General features: G+C 45.3%; 1 protein-coding gene across 1 annotated transcript in view; it reads left to right on the forward strand.

Moving 5' to 3' along the window:
- The window catches only part of MINDY4B (MINDY family member 4B), a 42,186-nt gene extending 26,905 nt beyond the window's left edge, over positions 1-15,281 (forward strand). The window contains exons 10-13 of the mRNA XM_054710171.1: positions 358-430; positions 1,163-1,321; positions 13,212-13,392; positions 14,888-15,281. Coding sequence (XP_054566146.1) covers positions 358-430; positions 1,163-1,321; positions 13,212-13,392; positions 14,888-15,030 — 556 coding nt within the window. The 3' untranslated portion in view covers positions 15,031-15,281. The remainder of the gene's footprint in view (positions 1-357; positions 431-1,162; positions 1,322-13,211; positions 13,393-14,887) is intronic.
- Positions 15,282-20,280: the final 4,999 nt, after the last annotated feature.

Genomic DNA, 20,280 nt, shown 5'->3' on the forward strand with positions numbered 1-20,280 from the left:
CTCTCTGGCGTGGTCACCTGTCACCACCCTGAGCTAAGCATCCTTGTCCCAGAGCAGTTTCTCTACTGAGCCCAGCATGGGAGCCTACACAGGGATTCTAACGCGTGAGGTCTGTAGCTTCTCCCTCACCACTTATCACTGGTTTCTCCCACCTGCTCCCATAGCTTTCCCTAAGCAGCCCCGGTCCTAGAAGCTTTCCTGTGAGAGAAGGAGACAGGGAGGGCGCATGGGAGGGACAGTGACCAGGCACGCCCATGTGACGGCCGCTTTGTGTTGTGCTGGAGGGAGGAGAAGCTGCAGGTCCTTGGCACAGTCATCCTCGCTGACCAAATGCTGATGGCACCTCCCGTTCTGCAGGCTTCAGAAGGACCTGGATGTCTCCACCATTCATCTGCTACAACCAAATGCTGGAGGCTTCCTATGCAGGCAGGTAGGGTGGAAGGCTGGCTTCGGTTGTAGAGTGTGAATTAGGCTTTTTTAAAATGAGCATATTCTCTTAAATGAAGAGAGGTCAACTTACCCTTGAAAGACTAAGATGCTGCCCTGAGTTTGTTATCAGATTTGACCTTCCAGTTCCCATTACAGTCCTTTCTAGTTTACCTCTGAGAGGCCTCTATCCCTGAAATTCTAGAAACATTCGAAAATATCCTTTTTCCCCTTTTTATTGAATTATTGGGGTGACACTGTTAACAAAATTATAGAGGTTTCAGGTACACAGTTCTACAGCACATCATCTGTATACTGTACTGTGTGTTCACCACCCCAAGTCAAGTCTCCTTCCATCACCATTTATCCCCAATACCTTCCTTCACCTCCCAAAAATATTTTGTCAAGATCCACCAGGAATCCCTAATAACTGAAAGAAAAGTGCTATAACAACATATTAGTCTTGTGCTTCTTAAATCCTAACTACGGAAACTAGGGAGGATGAGCAACTGGTTCCAAGTGGGGCACATGGGAAGTTATGGACTATGGCTCAAGAAAAACAGTTGTTTTAACCCTAAAATGTTAAAGACATACATTTTTCCCGAATTACATATTGTGTGATTTCATTATTTCCAATAAAAATGGAAATTTAAAAATGATTATTTAAAGAAAAAAGAAATTAAGATCCTTGTGTTATTGCTACCTAAAATGTAGTATTTATAAACTGTGTCACTAGGCAGTTTTGAACATGGTTTTAACGGGAAGAGCGAGTCCACATGTCTTTAATGGCTGTCAAAATGGGACGTCTCAAGAAATACTACACGGAGTCCCGGCACGCAGTGACATTGGCTATTTGCAGTGGGGGAAGCACACCTCAGAGGATGGGCTTTCCCAGGTGAGTGGTCCTGATTCTCAACTGCATGATCAAGTGCCAATATTTTGACATGTTTAAGTCTCTATGTTAAGGTAGTTCAAGTGTGATCTTACTTTTACCCTTTCCTGCATACCTCCCAACCACCACACACACACACACACACATGCACACACAGAGACTTTCAGGCCTAAACAGAAATAGCCAACTCTACTTACTTCATATTTTATTTTATGTATTTTACTAGAGTCCCGATGCACGAAAATTTGTGCAAGAGTAGGCCTTCCTTCCCCCAGCTGCCAGCACGGGCTTCCCTCTGACACCTGGGACCCGGGCTTCCCTCCTCCGGCTGCCCGCAGGCACCGGGGACCCAGGCTGGCTTCCCTCCACCCCCAGCTTTGTCAGGAAGGACATCTGGAATGACATCGCAAGACGTCTGATCTAATTAGCATATTACCCTTTTATTAATATATATAGAGAGTATAGGTAATACAAGTAATATGCAAATAATTTTTTAAAAAACAAACCTGAAATAGCCCTACCTGGTTTGGCTCAGTGGATAGAGTATTGGCCTGCGGATTGAAGGGTCCCAGTTTTGATTCTGGTCAAGGGCATGTATCTTGGTTGCAGGCTCCTCCCCATCCCAGGTCTTGGTTGGGGCTCGTGCAATGTGTTTCTCTTACATTGATATTTCTATGTCTTTCCCTCTCTCTTCCACTCTCTCTAAAAACCAATGGAAAAATAACCTCGGGTGAGGATTTTTAAAAAAACAAAAACAAACCTGAAATATACAGATGAAAGGAAAGTCCTCTGGCATCCCACCCAGCTACAGATCCCCTTCTCAGAAATCAGTATGGTCAATAGCTGGTGGGTATCTTCCCAATCCTTTATTTATGAAAATGAACAAATACATTTTATCTATTGCTCAAAGCCTTAAAAATATATCACTGGGGGATAAAGGGAAACCCTTGGGTTTTTTAAATTTTATTTTCAACTAGAGGCCCAGTGCTTGAAATTTGTGCATGGGTGGGGTCCCTAGGCCTGGCCGGTGATCAGGACCTATCAGGGCCAGGCCGATTGGGGCCAGTCCAATCGGGGCCTGCCGGCCAGGTGGAGGGTGGAGGGAAGGGACCACGAGATGTTGGCTGCCAGCCCCAAGGAGGAAGTCAGCCTTTGGACCCCTGGGAAAGGGGCCACATCCACCGCCACCCACTCCCAGTTCCCTGTCCCAGCCCAGAGTCCAAAGGCCCCAGTGGGGTCAGGAGAGGAGGTAATGGTCACCAGGCCGGGTGCGGAAGGAACCGACACCGGATGCCGATGCCCACCATCGGCACTCTGCCACCGCACGGTTCCCTGCCTCCCTCCCTCCTTCTTCCCTCACTGCTGTGCCACCACCGGGGCTTGCCGGGCGGGGGGAGGGACAGGTCCTGCCGGCCAAGAAGAGGGATAGGGGGAGGGACCGCAGGAAGTTGGCCACCAGCCCCAAGGAGGGAACCAGCCCTTGTTCCTTCTGGGAAAGGGGCCATGTCCACTGCCACCCAACCCCAGTTCCCGGTCCCATACTGGGGCCTGGCCCCGATCAGGTGATTGGGGCCTGCTGGCTGGTGGGAGGGACTGCGGGAAATTGGCTGGTCGAGGGAGGTTGGCTGTGGGAGCGCACTGACCACCAGGGGGCAGCTCCTGCATTGAGCGCCTGCCTCCTGGTGGTCATTGTGCATCATAGCAACCAGTCATTCCGGTCGTTCAGTCTTAAAGGTTGCTTAGGCTTTTATATATATACTAGAGGCCCGGTGCACGAAATCGTGCATGGGTGGGGTCCGGCCATCCCATCCCGATGGAGGCTGATGGGGGCCGGGCCAGTGGGGGGTGAGGGGACACGGGAGGTTGGCCAGACAGCCTCACCCCTGATGGGCCGGTTGGCCACCACAGTGAGCGTCATAGTGACGGGTCATTCTGGTCGTTTCAATTGTTCCAGCATTCCGGTCGCTGGCTTTTTATATACATAGATATATAGAGATTACAGTTGACAGTCAGTGTTATTTTATATTAGTTTCAGGTGCACAAAACAGTGAAGAGGGCCCACTTGTGAAACTCCCCTCACAAGCTTTCCCATGTGGGGGCTTTACAGCCTGTGACAACTGGAAAGTATAATGTGCTATTGAAAGGCACAATGAGCAAGTTCAGCAAGATGACATTCCACAAAACCAACAGGAGAGAGTAAGAAAGCAGATATACTCACCCAGACCACAAATCAAAGGTGCTTTTATTCTATTTTCACAAAAATTTTTATTCTGAGACCCAGGGAAGGCAATGTGGATTCTGTGAAAAGCAACTAATTCTCTGGAGTGGCCTTGAACTAGTTGTGATGTAATGCAATATGATAGTGACAGAAATCCCCAGGCCTCGCCATCCCCAATGTCTCCTGACCAGCAGCACCAAGGAGGCCTGCGGCTCAGTGCCGTCCCGCCCCTCATGCTCCCTGTCCCAGCTCACAATCTCTCCATGTGCGCAGGGCTATGCACCTGACAAGTCCTTCTGTATCCACAGCGCCATGCACCTTCCCGCCCGCTGGGCACTCCAGCTGTGTGAAATCAGCATCTTACAACGCATACAAACCCTGCATCCAATGGTGTCAGGACAGTCGTGTGTGACTACAGCAGAATCAGTGTGTTTTGTGTACAAATGTTATTCCTCGAGTTTGAAATCTAAATTCATCACAGAAAAATGAGGAGAGACAGAGAAGCTAAAAGAAAAAAAGCTGAATCCAATCCTATCACTTGGGTCAATCCTTTCACAAATAGATCCTTCTCTTCTTCTTTCTAATATAAATATGTTCCATTCTACTCTCCTGAAACCTGCTTTTCTCATTTAACACAAATATCTACATATCAGCAGTAATTGTCCTTCATTGTATTTAATGGATGCAAAGGGTCCCACTGTACAAACAGGAAGTACTGTACTTTGAATACCCCCTGGACAGAAACTGGATCTGTTATTATTATAAAGTTCCTAGTCACTTGTCCCAGATATTTGGAAATTCATCTTAGAATTTGTTATATATATACAATGTCCATGGTCAAGCACTCTATCAATCAGAGCCCAGTAATATGCCAAGACTCTGTTTGGAGGAAAATGGCATGACAAGTTTCAAGGAGTGGCGGCACAAAGCCCACAACAACAATTTAATGCTTTGTCTACTTTTACAAAGCTCTTTTACAATATTAGTTCACTATATCCTCATTATCAACTAAAAAGATTTAAAACAGTGTCTCATAGTTCAGTCATTTGAGTAGATAATTCACAAGCTTTGTCGTCTCTCCACACCACCTCTGCTATTGTTTGCTTAATATTTTTATTTAAACCAACTCACTTTTAAAATTTAAATCTAAAAAAATTGAATCTAACCTTTTCTGCAGCAATAATACAAACCACAGACTTGACAGGCTGTTTTCTTTCCTAATACATATTTAAATATATAAACATGTTTTGTTTTCAAAGTTTCCCCTTTGTACCACTGACTTCATGGCACACGCCAGCAGTGGGCACTTGCTCCACACTGTGGAAACCTGGTGTAAAAGTGAGGAGATCCTGTAGCATGTCAGAAACAGCCCTGGCCTATGTTTATAGCAGCACAATTTAGCATAGCTAAGATTTGGAAACAGCCTAAGTGCCCATCAGCAGATGAGTGGATTAGAAAACTGTGGTACATTTATGCAATGGAATACTATGCTGCTGTAAAAAGAAAAAACTCTTACTATTTGCAATAGCATGGATGGACCTGGAGAGCATTATGCTAAGTGAAATAAGCCAGTCAGAGAAAGATAAATATCACATGATCTCACTCGTTTGTGAAATATAATGAACAATATAAACTGATGAACAAAAATAGATCCAGAGACAGAGAAGCATCGAACAGACTGTTGAACCTCAGAGGAAAGGCAGGGGTGGGTGGGTGGGTGGGAAGAGATCAACCAAAGAACTTGCATGCATATATGCAAAACCCATGGTCACTGACAACAGTGTTATGAAGGCCGGGGGTGGGGAAGGGGGAGGCAGGCTAGAAGGGGTCAATGAGGGAGAGTGAAGGGGACATATGTAATACTTCCAACAATAAAGATTTTCTTCAAATTTTAAAAAAGAAAGAAAGAATGGAAGAAGATCATCCAATAAAAATGAAAAACATTACGTGGATGTTTGACAGAACCTAAAGCCAGTGAAGAGGCTGAGGCATAAGAAATAAGAGCTTTCCTGCTGGGAAGAAGGCAGAAGGTACCCGGCAGCAGGGCTGCCGTCGTGATGCTTGCTCACAGATGAATGTAGGCAAAGGACGGGAATGCTCGGGTTAGCTCTCCGTCTACATAGCAATCAAACCTATGCTGCTTCCATCTTTTCGAAAGTGACTAATGTGGTTTCCCATCCTTCCTTTTGGACTCGGTGTTCTGTCCCCACGGAGACTCCTGTGAATCCTGGCCACAGTGAAAATTGACTGAAATTGTGCATTAACGGCCTGCAACCCTGAGGATGTTTATTAAGTTATCTCTGTCGTGCTCTTGAAGTTGGGTTTCAGAACAAACGTATTAAAGAGCAAATACAGCTGGCAGCTAGTTTTATCCCTTGAACTGCTGGGATATATGAATGTGTTAGACATATACTTGTATACCTACAAAGTTTATTGTATCCGAGGTGTTTTTTACTCTTTCTATATCAGCTTATTATTTTAGGATAAAAGTAATACATAACTCATCTATATTATTAAAATAATTACAGCCCAGCCAGCATGGCTCAGTGGTTGAGCATAGACCTATGAACCAACATAGGTCTATGCTCAACCGAGCATAGAGTCACGGTTGAACCGAGCAGGTCACGGTTCACTTCCCGGTCAGGGCACATTGCCTGGGTTGTGGGTTCAGTCCCCAGTGGGGGGCATGCAGGAGGCTGCTAATCAATGATTCTCTCTCATCATTGATGTTTCTCTCTCTCTCTCTCTCTCTCTCTCTCTCTCTCTCTCTCTCTCTCTCCCCTTCCTCTCTGAAATCAATAAAAATATATTTTTAAAAATAAAAAGGGAAAAGAAAATGGTAATTAAAGAAAGTACAGCAGATCCTCAAATAACCAAATAACACCATTTTGTTCAATGTCGTTTAAGTTACATTTATAAGATGCCATAGAAGTTTAACTCTTGTTTATATCAACTAGTCTAGCCTAAAACTGGTTTCATTATATGTCTTTTTGCTTCAAGTTTCAGAACCTATTGATGGCATTTAATGAGGACTACTGTGTATATGAAGCTTATTTATTCACTGTTGTGAATGCGTCCTATGTGCTGGGCTCTCTCTGAGCCACTTGCAATGACACCTTATTTTATTTAATCCTCACTTCCACTTAAAGTTACAATCAGTGTAAGTTTAAGTCCAGTGTCTGTTGTTCGGTCATTCATTTAGAGATGAGAAACCCCAGGCTGAGAAAGGGATAGAGACTTGCCCAAGGCCATCAGCGAGGTCAGTGACAGAGCCAGGCTTGTGATCCCAGGTCTATGTACAGTCAAAGCCCACCTTCCACCCACAGGGCCATGCTGCCTGCATTATCATCCTTACTCGTTTTCTGATAAGTGGTAAACACAAAATGCCCATTCTTGGAATTATAATCTAAGTGCTTTTATAGTCAAATATATATATATATATATATATATAGATCATACACACACACACACGCACACATACACACACACACAAGCATACACACACACACACACTAGTAGCCCGGTGCATGAAATTCGTGCATGGGGGGGTGGTTCCCTCAGCCCAGCCTGCACCCTCAGCCCAGCCTGCACCCTCTCCAATCTGGGACCCCTTGAAGGATGTCCTACGACCAGTTTACAGGGATCAGGCCTAAACCAGCAGTCGGACATCCCTCTCGCAATCCGGGACTGCTGGCTCCTAACTGCTCACCTGCCTGCCTGCCTGATTGCCCCTAACCACTCTGCCTGCCGACCTGCTCACCCCCAAATGCCCCCCTGCCAGCCTGATCACCCCCAACTGCCCCCCCTGTTGGGCTGCTCACTCCAAACTTCCCCCTCCCCCCGCTGGCCTGATCACCCATAACTGCCATCCCATCCTGGCCTGATCACCCACAACTGCCCCCACCTCTTGGCCTCTAACCTCCTCTACCTCGGCCCTGCCACCATGGCTTTGTCCAGAAGAACGTCCGGAAGGTCTTCTGGAAGGTCTTCCAGTCTAATTAGCATATTATCCTTTTATTAGTATAGATAGAGGCCTGGTGCATGGGTGGAGGCCGCCTGGTTTGCCCTGAAAGGTGTCCCAGATCAGGGTGAGGGTTTCCTTAGGGCATGAGGTGGCCTGGACGAGGGGCCTGTGGTGGTTTGCAGGCCGGCCACGCTCTCATGGGGTGAGGGTCCCCGCTGGGGGCGTGTGGCCAGCCTGGGTGAGGGGCTGATGGCTGTTTGCAGGCTGGCCACACCCCCCAGTGGGGACTCTTACTCCATGGGGGCGTGGCTAGCCTGGGTGAGGGGCTGAGGGCTGTTTTCAGGCTGGCCATACCCCCTTCAGGGTGGGGGTCCCCACTGGGGTGGCTGGCCAGCCTGGGTAAGGGGCTGAAGGCCATTTTCAGGCTGGCCACGCCCCCTGGTGACCCAGGCTCCCAGCCCCTCTTCTTTTTTTTTTTTCTCCAGCTACTCCTTGAGCAGCGGCCAGGGCAGGCGGGAAGCTTGGCTTCCTCTGTCGCCAGGGGCAACCCAAGCCTCCTGCTTGCTCCAGCTCTGTGGTTGCCACCATCTTTGTTGGGTTAATTTGCATACTCGCTCCTGATTGGCTGGTGGGCGTAGCAGAGGAATGGTCAATTTGCATGTTTCTCTTTTATTAGTGTATGTGTGTATGTGTGTGTGTGTGTGTGTGTGTGTGTGTGTATATATATATATATACATACATATATATATGTATATATCTTTATATGTAGATGCAGACTCACATTCCCTAATCTTTAATATCTATAGTGAATCTATAATACATAGAATCTACAATATATAAGTGAATAGCTCCTTTGTGACAAAATTGCAGAGGCTGCAAAAACACATGTCTTTCAGTCCCAATGTCGCAGCCCAGAGGGTGAGGTTTTTTTAATGGAGCTCTCATTAGATGACATAGCAAGCCCCCAGAGCCACAGACTGGCAATGCCCACGGAACACAGCCAGGACTCACAGGACGAGGCTGTTCGGAAGCCTCCCGTCCTTTTTCTATTTGAAGGTCCAGGTTTGAGTGTGAGGTTCCAATACTTGGGTGAGAACACAAAGCAGTTTGAGTCTAACACCATCTGGAAAGCCTTAGGAGGTTCACATTATCTTCGCACCTGCCACTGAGAAGAAAAACCAACGCTGATTTCAGAAGGGACTGAAGCCAGTCAGGTCTGCTGGAATGACTCCCCAGCAGCCTGGCAGAGCACAGCCCCTCCCAGCTGTAGCTCTTCCCTCGTTACATTTTCCTTTAAAGAGACTGATTAAACTCCAACCATAAAAGTACCAAATGGAGCTGCTCCTGCGCACTCTGCCCCTGAGTTGCTGAGAAAGTGTCTTGCACACACAACAGCACGGTGCACGCACTCACGGAGGGCACTTCGACTCTGTTCCAGGCGGCAGAGACGAGAGCCAGTCCTTTAACAGTTATGCATGTGAGTCATCCCCAGGAATCAGCGAAGAAAGCACAAGGTTTCCGACTCCTTTCTCCTGTTCAGATTAGCAGACTGGGGCCTTGGGACTTAGGATATCAAGCTCATTATGCAAAGGCACATTCTATATGCCATTGTTCTAGAGGGCATGAAAACAGAATTACAGGGGCTCAGTTCTTGCCCTCTAATGTTAGAATCTGTCCATCCTTTCTCTTGCCCTTGTAATTTGACATTCTCTTAAACAATACATGTTATGAAAGGCCTGGTTGCTGCATGTAATGTTGAACCTACTGGGCTTATTACACAATGAAGTAAACTTAAGAAGGAAGGTATTTTATTTATAGCACCACTGTATCACAATTTAATTTCCTCTTTACCATGGCAACAAGGCAGCATGCACCAATTCTGCATTGGTGAAATCTCACCAGTAAAACATATTTAGAATCCTGCTTTGTGGGGAGGGGTAGCTGATAAACTACCTAAAAAGCAATACAAATTCTTGACTAAAAATTCCAGCCAGACAGATTACGTGGTCTGCTGAGAAAAGAAGGGGGTGGAATACCTGGCTGGATTCAGCGGGGGGAAGGGTGCTTTGCTGTGTTTTTGCAGACCACACTGTAAGCCAGGTGTTTCTCAGGGTAATTGGGAGGCCCACCTCTTTGAGTTAATACCCAAAGTACGGTGACAGCCACACGTGGCATTTTCCTTCTCACCAGCATCTCCCAAGGCAAGCAAGCCTCTGTCTGCTCAGCGTGGGGTCCCTGTCTGATCACTTTGGGGTTGGAGATGGTTGTATTTATAGCTATACAGCTGACCCTTGAACAACATGGGTTTGAATTCCACCATCCACTTATGCGTGGATATTTTTCAACAAATATCTGCTTTTGATCAGCAGTTGGGAGTCTGGATGTGGAGGGCTGAGCATGTGTACCAATCCACACCATTTTATGCCGGGGGCTCAGCATCAGCTAGTCTGGCATCCCTGGGGGTGCTGAAACCAACTCCATCCCCCGCTGATACTGAGGGACAACTTCAGTTTTGAGGGAGTTAAAAGTTATACACAGATTTTCCAAGGGTCAGCGCTACTATCCCCTCACTGCGTTGTTCCAGGGTCAACCATCCTTCTTTTTCGTCCTACTCTAATAAAATCTTGAAGAGCTTCGAGTCCAGGAAAGAAAACCGCCTGCTGCATAAAGTGACACTAGTGTGGTGCCAGCTCCTTGCACAGCCTGTTATCTGAGTGCCAGCTGAGTTTTCCTACCTCACAGAGATTCTGTGAAGCATTATCATATGTGTCTATAATCTCTTACACCAACCAGACATACTTTAGCGGAGCACTCATTGGCTTAAAATCAGCCAGAATGTCCACCTGAAGTTCCACATGAGTGGCATTTTATTATGAGGAATCCTCGATTCCTAATTAGGTTATCCAAGTTTTCTAATCCTAAGAATTCCAGGTCCTCTGGATCCTGGATTATACGTAACCTTAGTATAGAAGGTGCTTAAGAAAGAAAGTGCTTAAGTTGTAACTAATGAATGGCTATAATGTTGTTTGGAACTTTGGGGTTGATCTGGAAGGTTACCTCATGTGGCTGCTTCAATGACACATCCTTGTTTTATTTCCAGCCAGTGAGCAATTTGCCCCATGTTTGATATGGGAGATGCTCCTGGTATATGCAGCCCCAAGGGGCCAACTGGAGTGTGAAGAGATGAGCAAACCCTGTACCCACTATGAGTAGATCCAGATTGGGGTGCTAGGCTTGCACCCCTTTTTTAACTATCAATTAAAACTGAGGTCATTTCTTTCAAGTACAGTTATATAATTTTTCTGTGGTAGTGCCAAGTGAAAAGCTTAAAGACAAAAGCATCTCTGATTCACCCACACTGAAGAATTTAAAGAAAAACAAAGAGATTGGAATAGAACTATTGAGAATTCAAAATATCAAGTTATTAGCCTTTAATGCTTGGGTTTTCAAAACACGTGATAATTGTTCAAAGCTAGATTTTCCACAAGACAGACTATGTTCCTGAACATACAGTACAACTCTGAGGACTGAGAAGGAAAGAGACAGAATCAGATTTTACTGTCATGGGAAGACACGCCAGGGCAGAGTCTGCCTGGCATCATGTGGACATGATAGCGGTTTTCCCATGTAGCTCATGTTTCTCTCTCTAAGTAGGAAACAATTGTTTTTTATGTTAATGAGTTTTAATGGCAATCTTTTAAAAAACATTTGCTTCCCTACCTCTTTAAACAAAATAGTAGCTATCATTAATAGAAATGTGCTACAATAGCATGATACCTTCAGGAACTACTGAAATGTGCTGGCTCCTTTTACTCTGGGCCCCAGAGTGATGCTTTTGTGAATCTGATCCACTAGCTGTGAGAATTCAAGGCCGAATTGACAGTTGCCTGGAAAAAAAAAACAGTTAGCAATGTAGTTATAACAGTAAACTTACTATATATAATACCAAACTAATACATTCAGCTCCAAATACATCTTCACAGTTGATCTATGTGTTAACATACAGATATGTGTATATACATACTAGAGGCCTGGTGCATGGATTTGTGAATTGGTGGGGTCCCTCAGCCTGGCCTGCGGGGATCAGCTGAAACTGGCTCTCCGACATCCCCTGAGGGGTCCCGGATTGCAAGAGAGCAGTTCTCGGGTGACACACCCTGGAATCGGGCTCCTTCCTCTCTGGGTCCAGGGTGCGGGTGAAGCAGATTCGGGGCCGACAGTGCCGCAGCAGCAACCTAACCCACGGCCAATTCCGCAAGGAATTGGGCTCCCTCCTCTACTGAGGAGGGAGAATCTGCCCCCTGGTGGTCATTGCATGTCATAGCTAACAGGTGAACATCTGCCCCCTGGTGGTCATTGCACGTCATAGCTAACAGGTGAACGGTCCAATGGTCAGACGGTCGCTTAGGCTTTTATATATAGAGATGAGTGTGTGTGTGTTTGGGTTCACCTCATTTCCCAGAAGTTTTTCCTATATTCAAAATATTATGGCATCATCCCATACACCAAAAGGTGGTGGGTTCAACAAGAGAGAGAGAGAGAGAGAGAGAGAGAGAGAGAGAGAGAGAGAGATATCGAGATCCTCGGGTAAGGATTTAAAAAGGATATTCTATATTTCTATATCCTAAATAATATTTTCCTCATGTTCTAAATGGTTAGTGTTGCTAGAAGTCTGACCGCCTGCTGAATGCAGTCTGTCGCACCTTGGGAACAGGAGTCATTACACTGGTCAGTAAACACAATGGGAGTTCTCTTGTTCCACCCTCCATCTATATTTCAGTTTATCTTTGTGCTCTCTACCTCACTTCAAAACCAGGCTAAGGTGTTTCCACCTCCTCCGTGAGGCCATTCTCAAACATCTATATATATAAAATCCTAATATGCAAATAGACTGAACAGCAGAACAACCGAACAACCAGTTGCTATGACATGCACCGACACCAGGGGTTTCACGTGGAACATGGTGGGCGTTGGCAGCAGGCAGCAGAGCATGGAACATGGAACATGGCAGGCATCGGCTACGGCAGGATGGTGGAGCAGGTGAGCAGGGGCGCCAGAGCAAGGTGGGACACCGATCGCTGTCATCAGGGCAAGCCTCAGGTGGTTACTGACAATTCTTTGCTTCCAGGCACCATGGTCCCCCGCTGGCACCTGCTGCTGGCTCCCAGCGCTAGTCCCGATCACTCGGCACCATCAGCAGGTGCGAACAGCGGCTGCCGGCCGATCACCCCTGAGGGCTTCTCCCCCTCCCCACGCTCCTGAGGGGCAATCAGAATGCCAGCCCCAATCGCTCTGCGTAGTCAGCGGGTGCTAGCAGGGCTGGCACCATCAGCACGTGGGAGCAGCGGTGTCAGGAGCAGTGGTGGTGGGAGCCGGGCTGTGGGCAGACAGGGGACCAGGTGTGGAGGATGGGCCAAGACCCGCCCCTGTGCCCATGCAGCCTCGAGGCCCACAGTTCCTTTCAAAGGGCAGGAATTCCTGCACTGGGCCTCTAGTTTTAAAATAAAATCCAGAGAGAGAAAAACAGCATGCTTGGCAGAACACCATTCACCGATGTAAATTCATTCAGGAAGCTCTCTTTCCAGTCTCCCTCCCGGAGCCCCTCTCCGCTACAGGGGCAGCGCGGTGTCTCAGAAAGCAGAGGCCGTATCAGCATCGGCCGCAAAGTCGGCAAAAGCTATTTATTCACCTGCATGTGCTTCCCCCTCCAGGTGGGCAGCATGCTGAAGACTCCCAAAGTGCCCATTTGGCTGTGCAACATCAATGGAAGCTGCAGTGTCCTTTTTAGCACCAACAGGCAGCTCCTCGCAGACTGGAAAGCCGAGCGGCGGTTTGATCTGCACTTGTATGGTGGGCAGCCCTCCCAGAAAAAGCCGGCCCGTCTTACCGTGGGTGAGCATCCCTGACTCCACAGGCCGTGTGCTTTAATGGGCTCAAAGAGACATTTAGCAGCGGTGTGGCTCTTCATGCTAGGTCTGCATGAATGCTGAGGCTTGCTATCTGAAAGGAAACCCTGCATGAGCTCCACGGGCCTACACCCCGCACTGTAACCTGGGAATTCTAAGCCAGCTGTAAATAGAGCGGGGGCTTAGAAGAAGCACAGAGGAGCAAATAACTTATAGGCTAGAGGAAAAACAAATTTCCAAAAAGCCTTCTCCAGGGTCATTTGTCTCTGAGCGTGTGGCATTTCATGCCTGAGGAAAGAACCGCTAAAACAATTGGGAGGAGAGGGTTCCCACTGGCCAATGCCATCCCATGACCCAACATCAGATGAGCATCCAGTGACATAAGTAACCAATCTGATGGTGCATTTCTGTTCAGATTAGTTCACAAAGCCTTTATGCGGGCCTACTAAGTGCCAGGCACTGTGCTGAACGCCAGGAAAGCAACAAGACAGAGGTACAGTCCTGCAAACATCAGGAGGTTCTAGTCCAATGGGACAAGCAACCACATGGGTCATCTCACTGCAATTTCAACATCTTCTTTTTATAACTCATGCGGAAAAGGACTAACCTTAAGATGGCTTTAAACACTGACCCTTCGGACAAGGGAATAAAAGTGATGAGAACAGCGTCTGTCGATTTCATCTCTGACTCTTTGTATGGGCATCACAGGCCTGTCATTATTGAGACCAAATCTGGAGAAGTATCTTAGTGACTGCCTTATCTGTGCAGCTACTGATGCTTTTTCTTTCATTCTGAAATATATATATTAACCTGTTTAATTTAGTGGGGAATGGACAATATGTTCCTTAAAATATATTATCATTTCTACTTTACTGTCTTCTTTGAGGAAAGCATCATTTTTTATTAGCTCGCATGCATGGCAAGCATTCTGCTGTGGGCACTGTGTTGAAAGCTTTGCATACATTATCCCATTAAATTCTCCCAACAGTCATATGAGGTAGATACTGGTACCTATTTTTACATGGAGGAAACGGAGGTGGCCAACAGTTACTAATTGACTAAAGGAAGCTGAGAGGTGTTCAGTGCCTTCTCAAATGTTGCCTGCAACAAATCCGGGCCTTAAACACAGTTCTTGATTACCTTACCAGAATACCTTGCTCTTCACCCAAAATTTCACAGAAGCATTGAAGAGGTCATAGCATTCCACTTTACCTGATGTTTTTCTGACAACACCCGGTGACCTACACCTTGCTCTAGGTTAGATCATGGTATCGTCATGTTCATTACATGATTTATCAATATGCATGTTCCAAAATACACAACAACCCGGTTTTTCTACGTACCACCCCCCCTCTGCTTATGGTTCTAGGAACACTCGCTGAGCCTGACTCCTGCCCACCACCCTGTTTGCCTTCCTTCCTGGCTTCCTCTGGAACAGTGTGCATGGGCTGGGGTCTAAGTGCCGGCTGTTCCTCCCCCAGATACTCACTCCCATCACTGGGAAAGTGACCAACCCGAGGAGGAACATGGACCAGGAAGACGGTGTTCTCCAGTGGAGATGGCGATCAGAACCAAGTGGAGAGAAGCCACCATTAACTGGAATGGAACTGTTCCCTTTTTCTAAAGAGAAAGCCAGGATGTGCGATGAAGTGTCAGAATGATGGGTACAAAGATTAATTTGGGGGGAGATCATTTCACATCTACATCGCCCACAGAAAACCCCCATTGTATTTTGGGGCACTGTGTGTTAAGCCCTCTGCAGCTGTAGGAGAAACATGGGCCCTTACTGCAGGGCCTGGGAGCTGCATCCTCTATATACATGTAGACTACTTCTTTTATTTTATTCAAAAGAGAAAATGAAGTCTCTTTCCTGCATGCTCTTTCCAAATTGTCCTTTCTTGGTGTGATTCTGCCCGAGGCTGATCGAGTGGGAGGCTAGCTTTCACTTGGGATGAAGTCATTGGTAATGCATCAAACTTTTAGGCCTGGCAAGAACTCAAGCTTCCCAAAGACCTCCCGGTGTGGAGAGCATGCCTTTCCAAGGTTACCTTTCATGTGCCCGCATTAGCAAGTTCTTGTCATTAAAATAATAAATGGGCTTCGTCAGGCTTGATGTGGGTGCTATTCCTGGTGGGCTGGCATCCATAGCAGTGAACTTGTGGATTCAAATAGTCATGGCAAGCACACAGAAGGAGACAACCTTTCAGTGCTGTTGGTTTCTTTTCTTTATAAGCTGTTTATAGATGCGTAGACAGACCAACAGAAAGAAGTCTGGTTCCTAGATAAAATTAAATTATATATAAAAATAAGATCTCTCCTTATGTCATTTTTTTGTCTCTGCTAAGCCCGCTGCAGTTGCTTTCAGTGTTTAGAGGAAACAACTCTTTTGAGAATCTGATCTTTCCCTGTCCTGTTGAATGCCTACATTTTCCTGAAGAAATACACAGAGTAAGACATATTCTTTCTAAGGGAGCACATAGGAACTGCCTACACTTTTCCTACCCACCTCACCGGTCTGCCAACTCACACACAAGCCAAAGGTTAGTTTGTAAAGAACAACTTTCTGCACATATTTTCCAAGTTAATTTGTTAATGCATTTTCATTTGGTTAAAAGAAAAGTGTTTTAACTTAGGGAGCATGCAGAAAATGAAACTTCAAGGCGAGTAATAAATTACATCAAAAGAGAAAGCCAATTTGGCATGGGTTGCTGATTACAACATCTGTATCATGGGTATTTTCATTCAGGATTTTAAATACATTGGGCAAACGAATGAATCCCTACAGACCCGTGTCTCATTTGGTCTTAATTTAGCAATATTGTGTTTTTTCTGTGCAGCTTGTTTTTGTTTTAGGGACATGGAGTTATCTCTAACAAAATGTCCCTTTGGAGTGGACTGCTGGAAAGCTATTGCCAAAAGAATCCTAGCAAGAGCCCAGCACAAATATGAGATCTCTCTACAAGCGTCTCACACAACCAGGACATTCCTTTCTAACAAGAATGGTCCAGTGAGGGGTCCATGACTCGTACACCAGTCACAGCTCACCCTCTAGGACTGCGCACAGGACCCTTGGTTCCTGTAGAAGGAAGGGCAGGGTGGCGGTTGTGTAGAACCCAGCCTAGTGGTGTTACTTCTTACAAAAGACATTTTTAATTGACCTAGTTTCTGAACTTATTTTCTGTTCCTATTATATTTTGCCTTTGAATTTTAATTTATTTATAATATATGTTATTTTGCCATATTTTATAGGTTGTACTTAAATTATTCTTGGAACAAATCTTTAAATGAGTAAAATAATACAGCAAAGATTAAGTATGTTTTATACATAAAGGTATAATAATTTTTATATATAAAGGTATTAATAACTTTATAGTCAATGTTCAGTGAAAATAAGTTTTTATTTTACCTTATAAACAGGGCACCCAGTAATAATTGAAATCTTTTTAAGGTAAAAAGTTATTTAAAAGAAGCTAGAAATTTCCTGGGACCATCAATTTACCTTGAACTTTCTGTGTTTTGAGAAAAATGACTAATTGTCCTTTCAGATTCTCAAATATGGAGCAGGCGAAAGCCATTTGCTTGATGACAAGGATCATGATTTTTCTGAATAGTTACCTACACTGACTCTTGTCTTTAATGGGACTGAACCCTGAAGGAGATGGCAAACACTTTTCTTTTTCTCAAATATTGACTTGGACTGGAATGTCCCTCAAAATTATAGTTTGTTCTTAAAGAAGATGCAGGTAACATTTTTCCAAATGTGTACTCACCAATGTTAATAGACCACGTGGGACCAGGCCAGGGGGCAGGCAGGCCTGCGATCCCCTTCGCCTAGCACTGGCTGGTGTGGCTTCGTGCTGTACAGGTTACATGCAAACTTCAGTCACACCTGGACCTGATTTTATTTTTAAGTGAGTAACAAACTATGGACATTGTTGACTGTTGCAAATGCCTTGTCAGGGCCCTGGAGACACACTGTTCATTCATTGGGGAAACCTTTTAAACCTCCCCTATGTGCCAGGTGGAGGCAGGAGAAACGGTGCGCAAAGCCAGCCACGGCCCTCCTCTCTCACAGAGCTTAGGCTCTTCTGAGGCCATGACAACGGGAATAATAAAAACACCTTAATGAATATAAACTTGAAAAGTGAGACAAGGGTTTGGAGGGCAGGTGTTTCTGATGAGTAATACCTTGTAATAAAGGCCTGGAAGTTTAGGAAACAGCATGTCTGAGGAACAGACGGTTAAGCTGCCTTTGGAAGGCTGAGTAGAGATTACTAGGAGAGGGGAAGAGGACGAAGGTACAAATCCCTGTGGTGAATGAGCCTGAGGAACAGAGAAGGCCCAGGGGCTGCCATGCAGAGAACAGGGTGGAGGTGGTGGAGAGGCAGCTGGAGGGGCAGGTAAGCACCACCATAGGCAGGGTAGGTGAGAGGCCTGGGCAACCTCGGAAGGTTTTAAGTGGCCTGGTAAGATTTGCATTTTGAAAAAAATGGCTCAGTGTGGAGAATGGGTTGGAGAGAACCCAGAGTCAATGCAGAGACTAGTTAGAAAGCTATAGCAACGACTAGGCAAGACAGGACCAGGGTAGAGGGGCAGCAATAAACGTAGAGCAAATACCACTTGGGGGTAAAATAGACAAGAGCAAGAGATTGATTGCAGGGGGATGGAAATGAAGGAGAAAAAGGGCTCAGGAATGACTTTTAAGTTTCTGGTTTGAAAAGTGGTGGTTGTGCCTCCATTGAATTTGAAAACACTAAAGAACAACAGACTTGGAGTGGAGAAAGTCACAAGTTCAGTCTTGGACATGATATTCATGTGGAGAGATAGAAGAATGCATTAGAGAAAAACAAAGTTGGAGGGATCACAATACCAGATATCAAGCTATACTACAAAGCCACTGTTCTCAAAAATGCCAGGTACTGGCACAAGCACAGTCATATAGACCAATGGAACAGAACAGAGAACCCAGAAATCGACCCAAGCCATTATGCTCAATTAATATTTGACAAAGGAGGCAAGAACATACAATGGAGTTGAGACAGTCTCTTCAATAAATGGTGTTGGGAAAATTAGATACATGCAAAAAAATGAAGCTAGACCACCAACTTACACCATACACAAAAATAAACTCAAAATGGTTAACCCTTTGCACTCGCTTGCTTTTTTCTTGATTCCTTTATTCTACTCGGGATTTAATTTTTTAAATACCCCAGATTTTACAAAGCACGGCAGTAGAATAAAAAACTGGAGTTTCGCTGAAACCGGTTTGGCTCAGTGGATAGAGCGTCGGTCTGCGGACTGAAAGGTCCCAGGTTCGATTCCGGTCAAGGGCATGTACATTGGTTGCGGGCACATCCCCGGTAGGGGGTGTGCAAGAGGCAGCTGGTCGATGTTTCTCTCTCATCGATGTTTCTAGCTCTCTGTCCCTCTCCTTTCCTCTCTGTAAAAAATCAATAAAATATATTTTAAAAAAACAAAACTAGAGTTTCTTTTCATACAAACTTATTTATTTGGATTTTTTTATATTTCAAATTATTGATACATTCAATAACCGTCACACTCGACATCCGAGTGCAAAAGGTTAAAGGACTTAAATGTAAGATGGGAAACCATAAAAATCTTAGAAGAATCGATAGGCTTAGAAGAGGAAAGGCTTAGAAGAATCGATAGGCTTTGCAGTGCCCTGCAAAATATCAGACATATGTTGTAGCAATATCTTTACCGATACAGCTCCTAGGGCAGCGATGGGCAACCTTTTGAGCTTGGTGTGTCAAACTTCACCAAAAAACTGAGCATAACTCGGGTAGTGTGTCACTTTGAGGAAAAAACATTATTTCGCAAATGTTTCATCCTCAGCATGCAGCCGCCTCAGCGGCCGCGTGTCATCAGAAATGGCTACGCGTGTCAGTGCTGACACGTGTGTCATAGGTTCGCCATCACTGTCCTAGGGCAATGGAAACTAAGGAGAAAATAAATGGGACGACATCAAAATAAAAAGCTTCTGCACAGCAAAAGAAACCATCAACAAAACAATAAGAGAGCCCACTGCATGGGAGAATATATTTGCCAATGTTATCTCTGATAAGGGTTTAATCTTCCAAATTTCTAGGGAATTCATACAACTTAACAAAAGGAAGATAAACAATCCAATCAAAAAATGGGCAAAGGACCTAAATAGACAGTTTTCAAAAGAGGACATACAGAAGGCCAAGAGCCATATGAAAACATGCTCAAAGTCACTAATGGTCTGAGAGATGCAAATCAAAATGACAATGAGGTACCATCTCACACCTGTCAGAATGGCTGTCATCAACAAATCAACCAAAAAGTGCTGGCGAGGATGCGGAGAAAAAGGAATCCTCATGCACTGCTGGTGAGAATGCAGACTAGTGCAGCCACTGTGGAAAACAGTATGGAGTTTCCTCAAAAAATTAAAAACGAAACTGCCATTTGACCCAGTAATACCACTTCTAGGAATATATCCCAAGAAAACAGAAACACCAATCAGAAAGGATATATGCACTCCTACGTTCATAGCAGCACAATTTACAATAGCTAAGATTTGGAAACAGCCTAAGCGCCCATCAGCAGAAGAGTGAAGAAAACAGTGGTACATCTACACAATGGAATAATACGCTGCTGTAAAAAAGAAGGAACTTTTATCATTTGCATGGATGGACCTAGAGAGCATTATGCTAAGCAAAATAAGCCCGTTGGAGAAAGAGAAGTATCACATGGTCTCACTCATTTGTAGGAATATAATGAACAACATGAACTGATGAACAAAAACAGATCAGAGACAGAGAAGCATCGACAGGCCATCCAGCCTCAGGTGAGGAGTGTGGGGGAGGGGAGTTAGAGAGCAACCGAAGGA

Source organism: Eptesicus fuscus, chromosome 3, assembly GCF_027574615.1.
Source record: "Eptesicus fuscus isolate TK198812 chromosome 3, DD_ASM_mEF_20220401, whole genome shotgun sequence".
NCBI classification, from domain to species: Eukaryota; Metazoa; Chordata; class Mammalia; order Chiroptera; family Vespertilionidae; genus Eptesicus; species Eptesicus fuscus.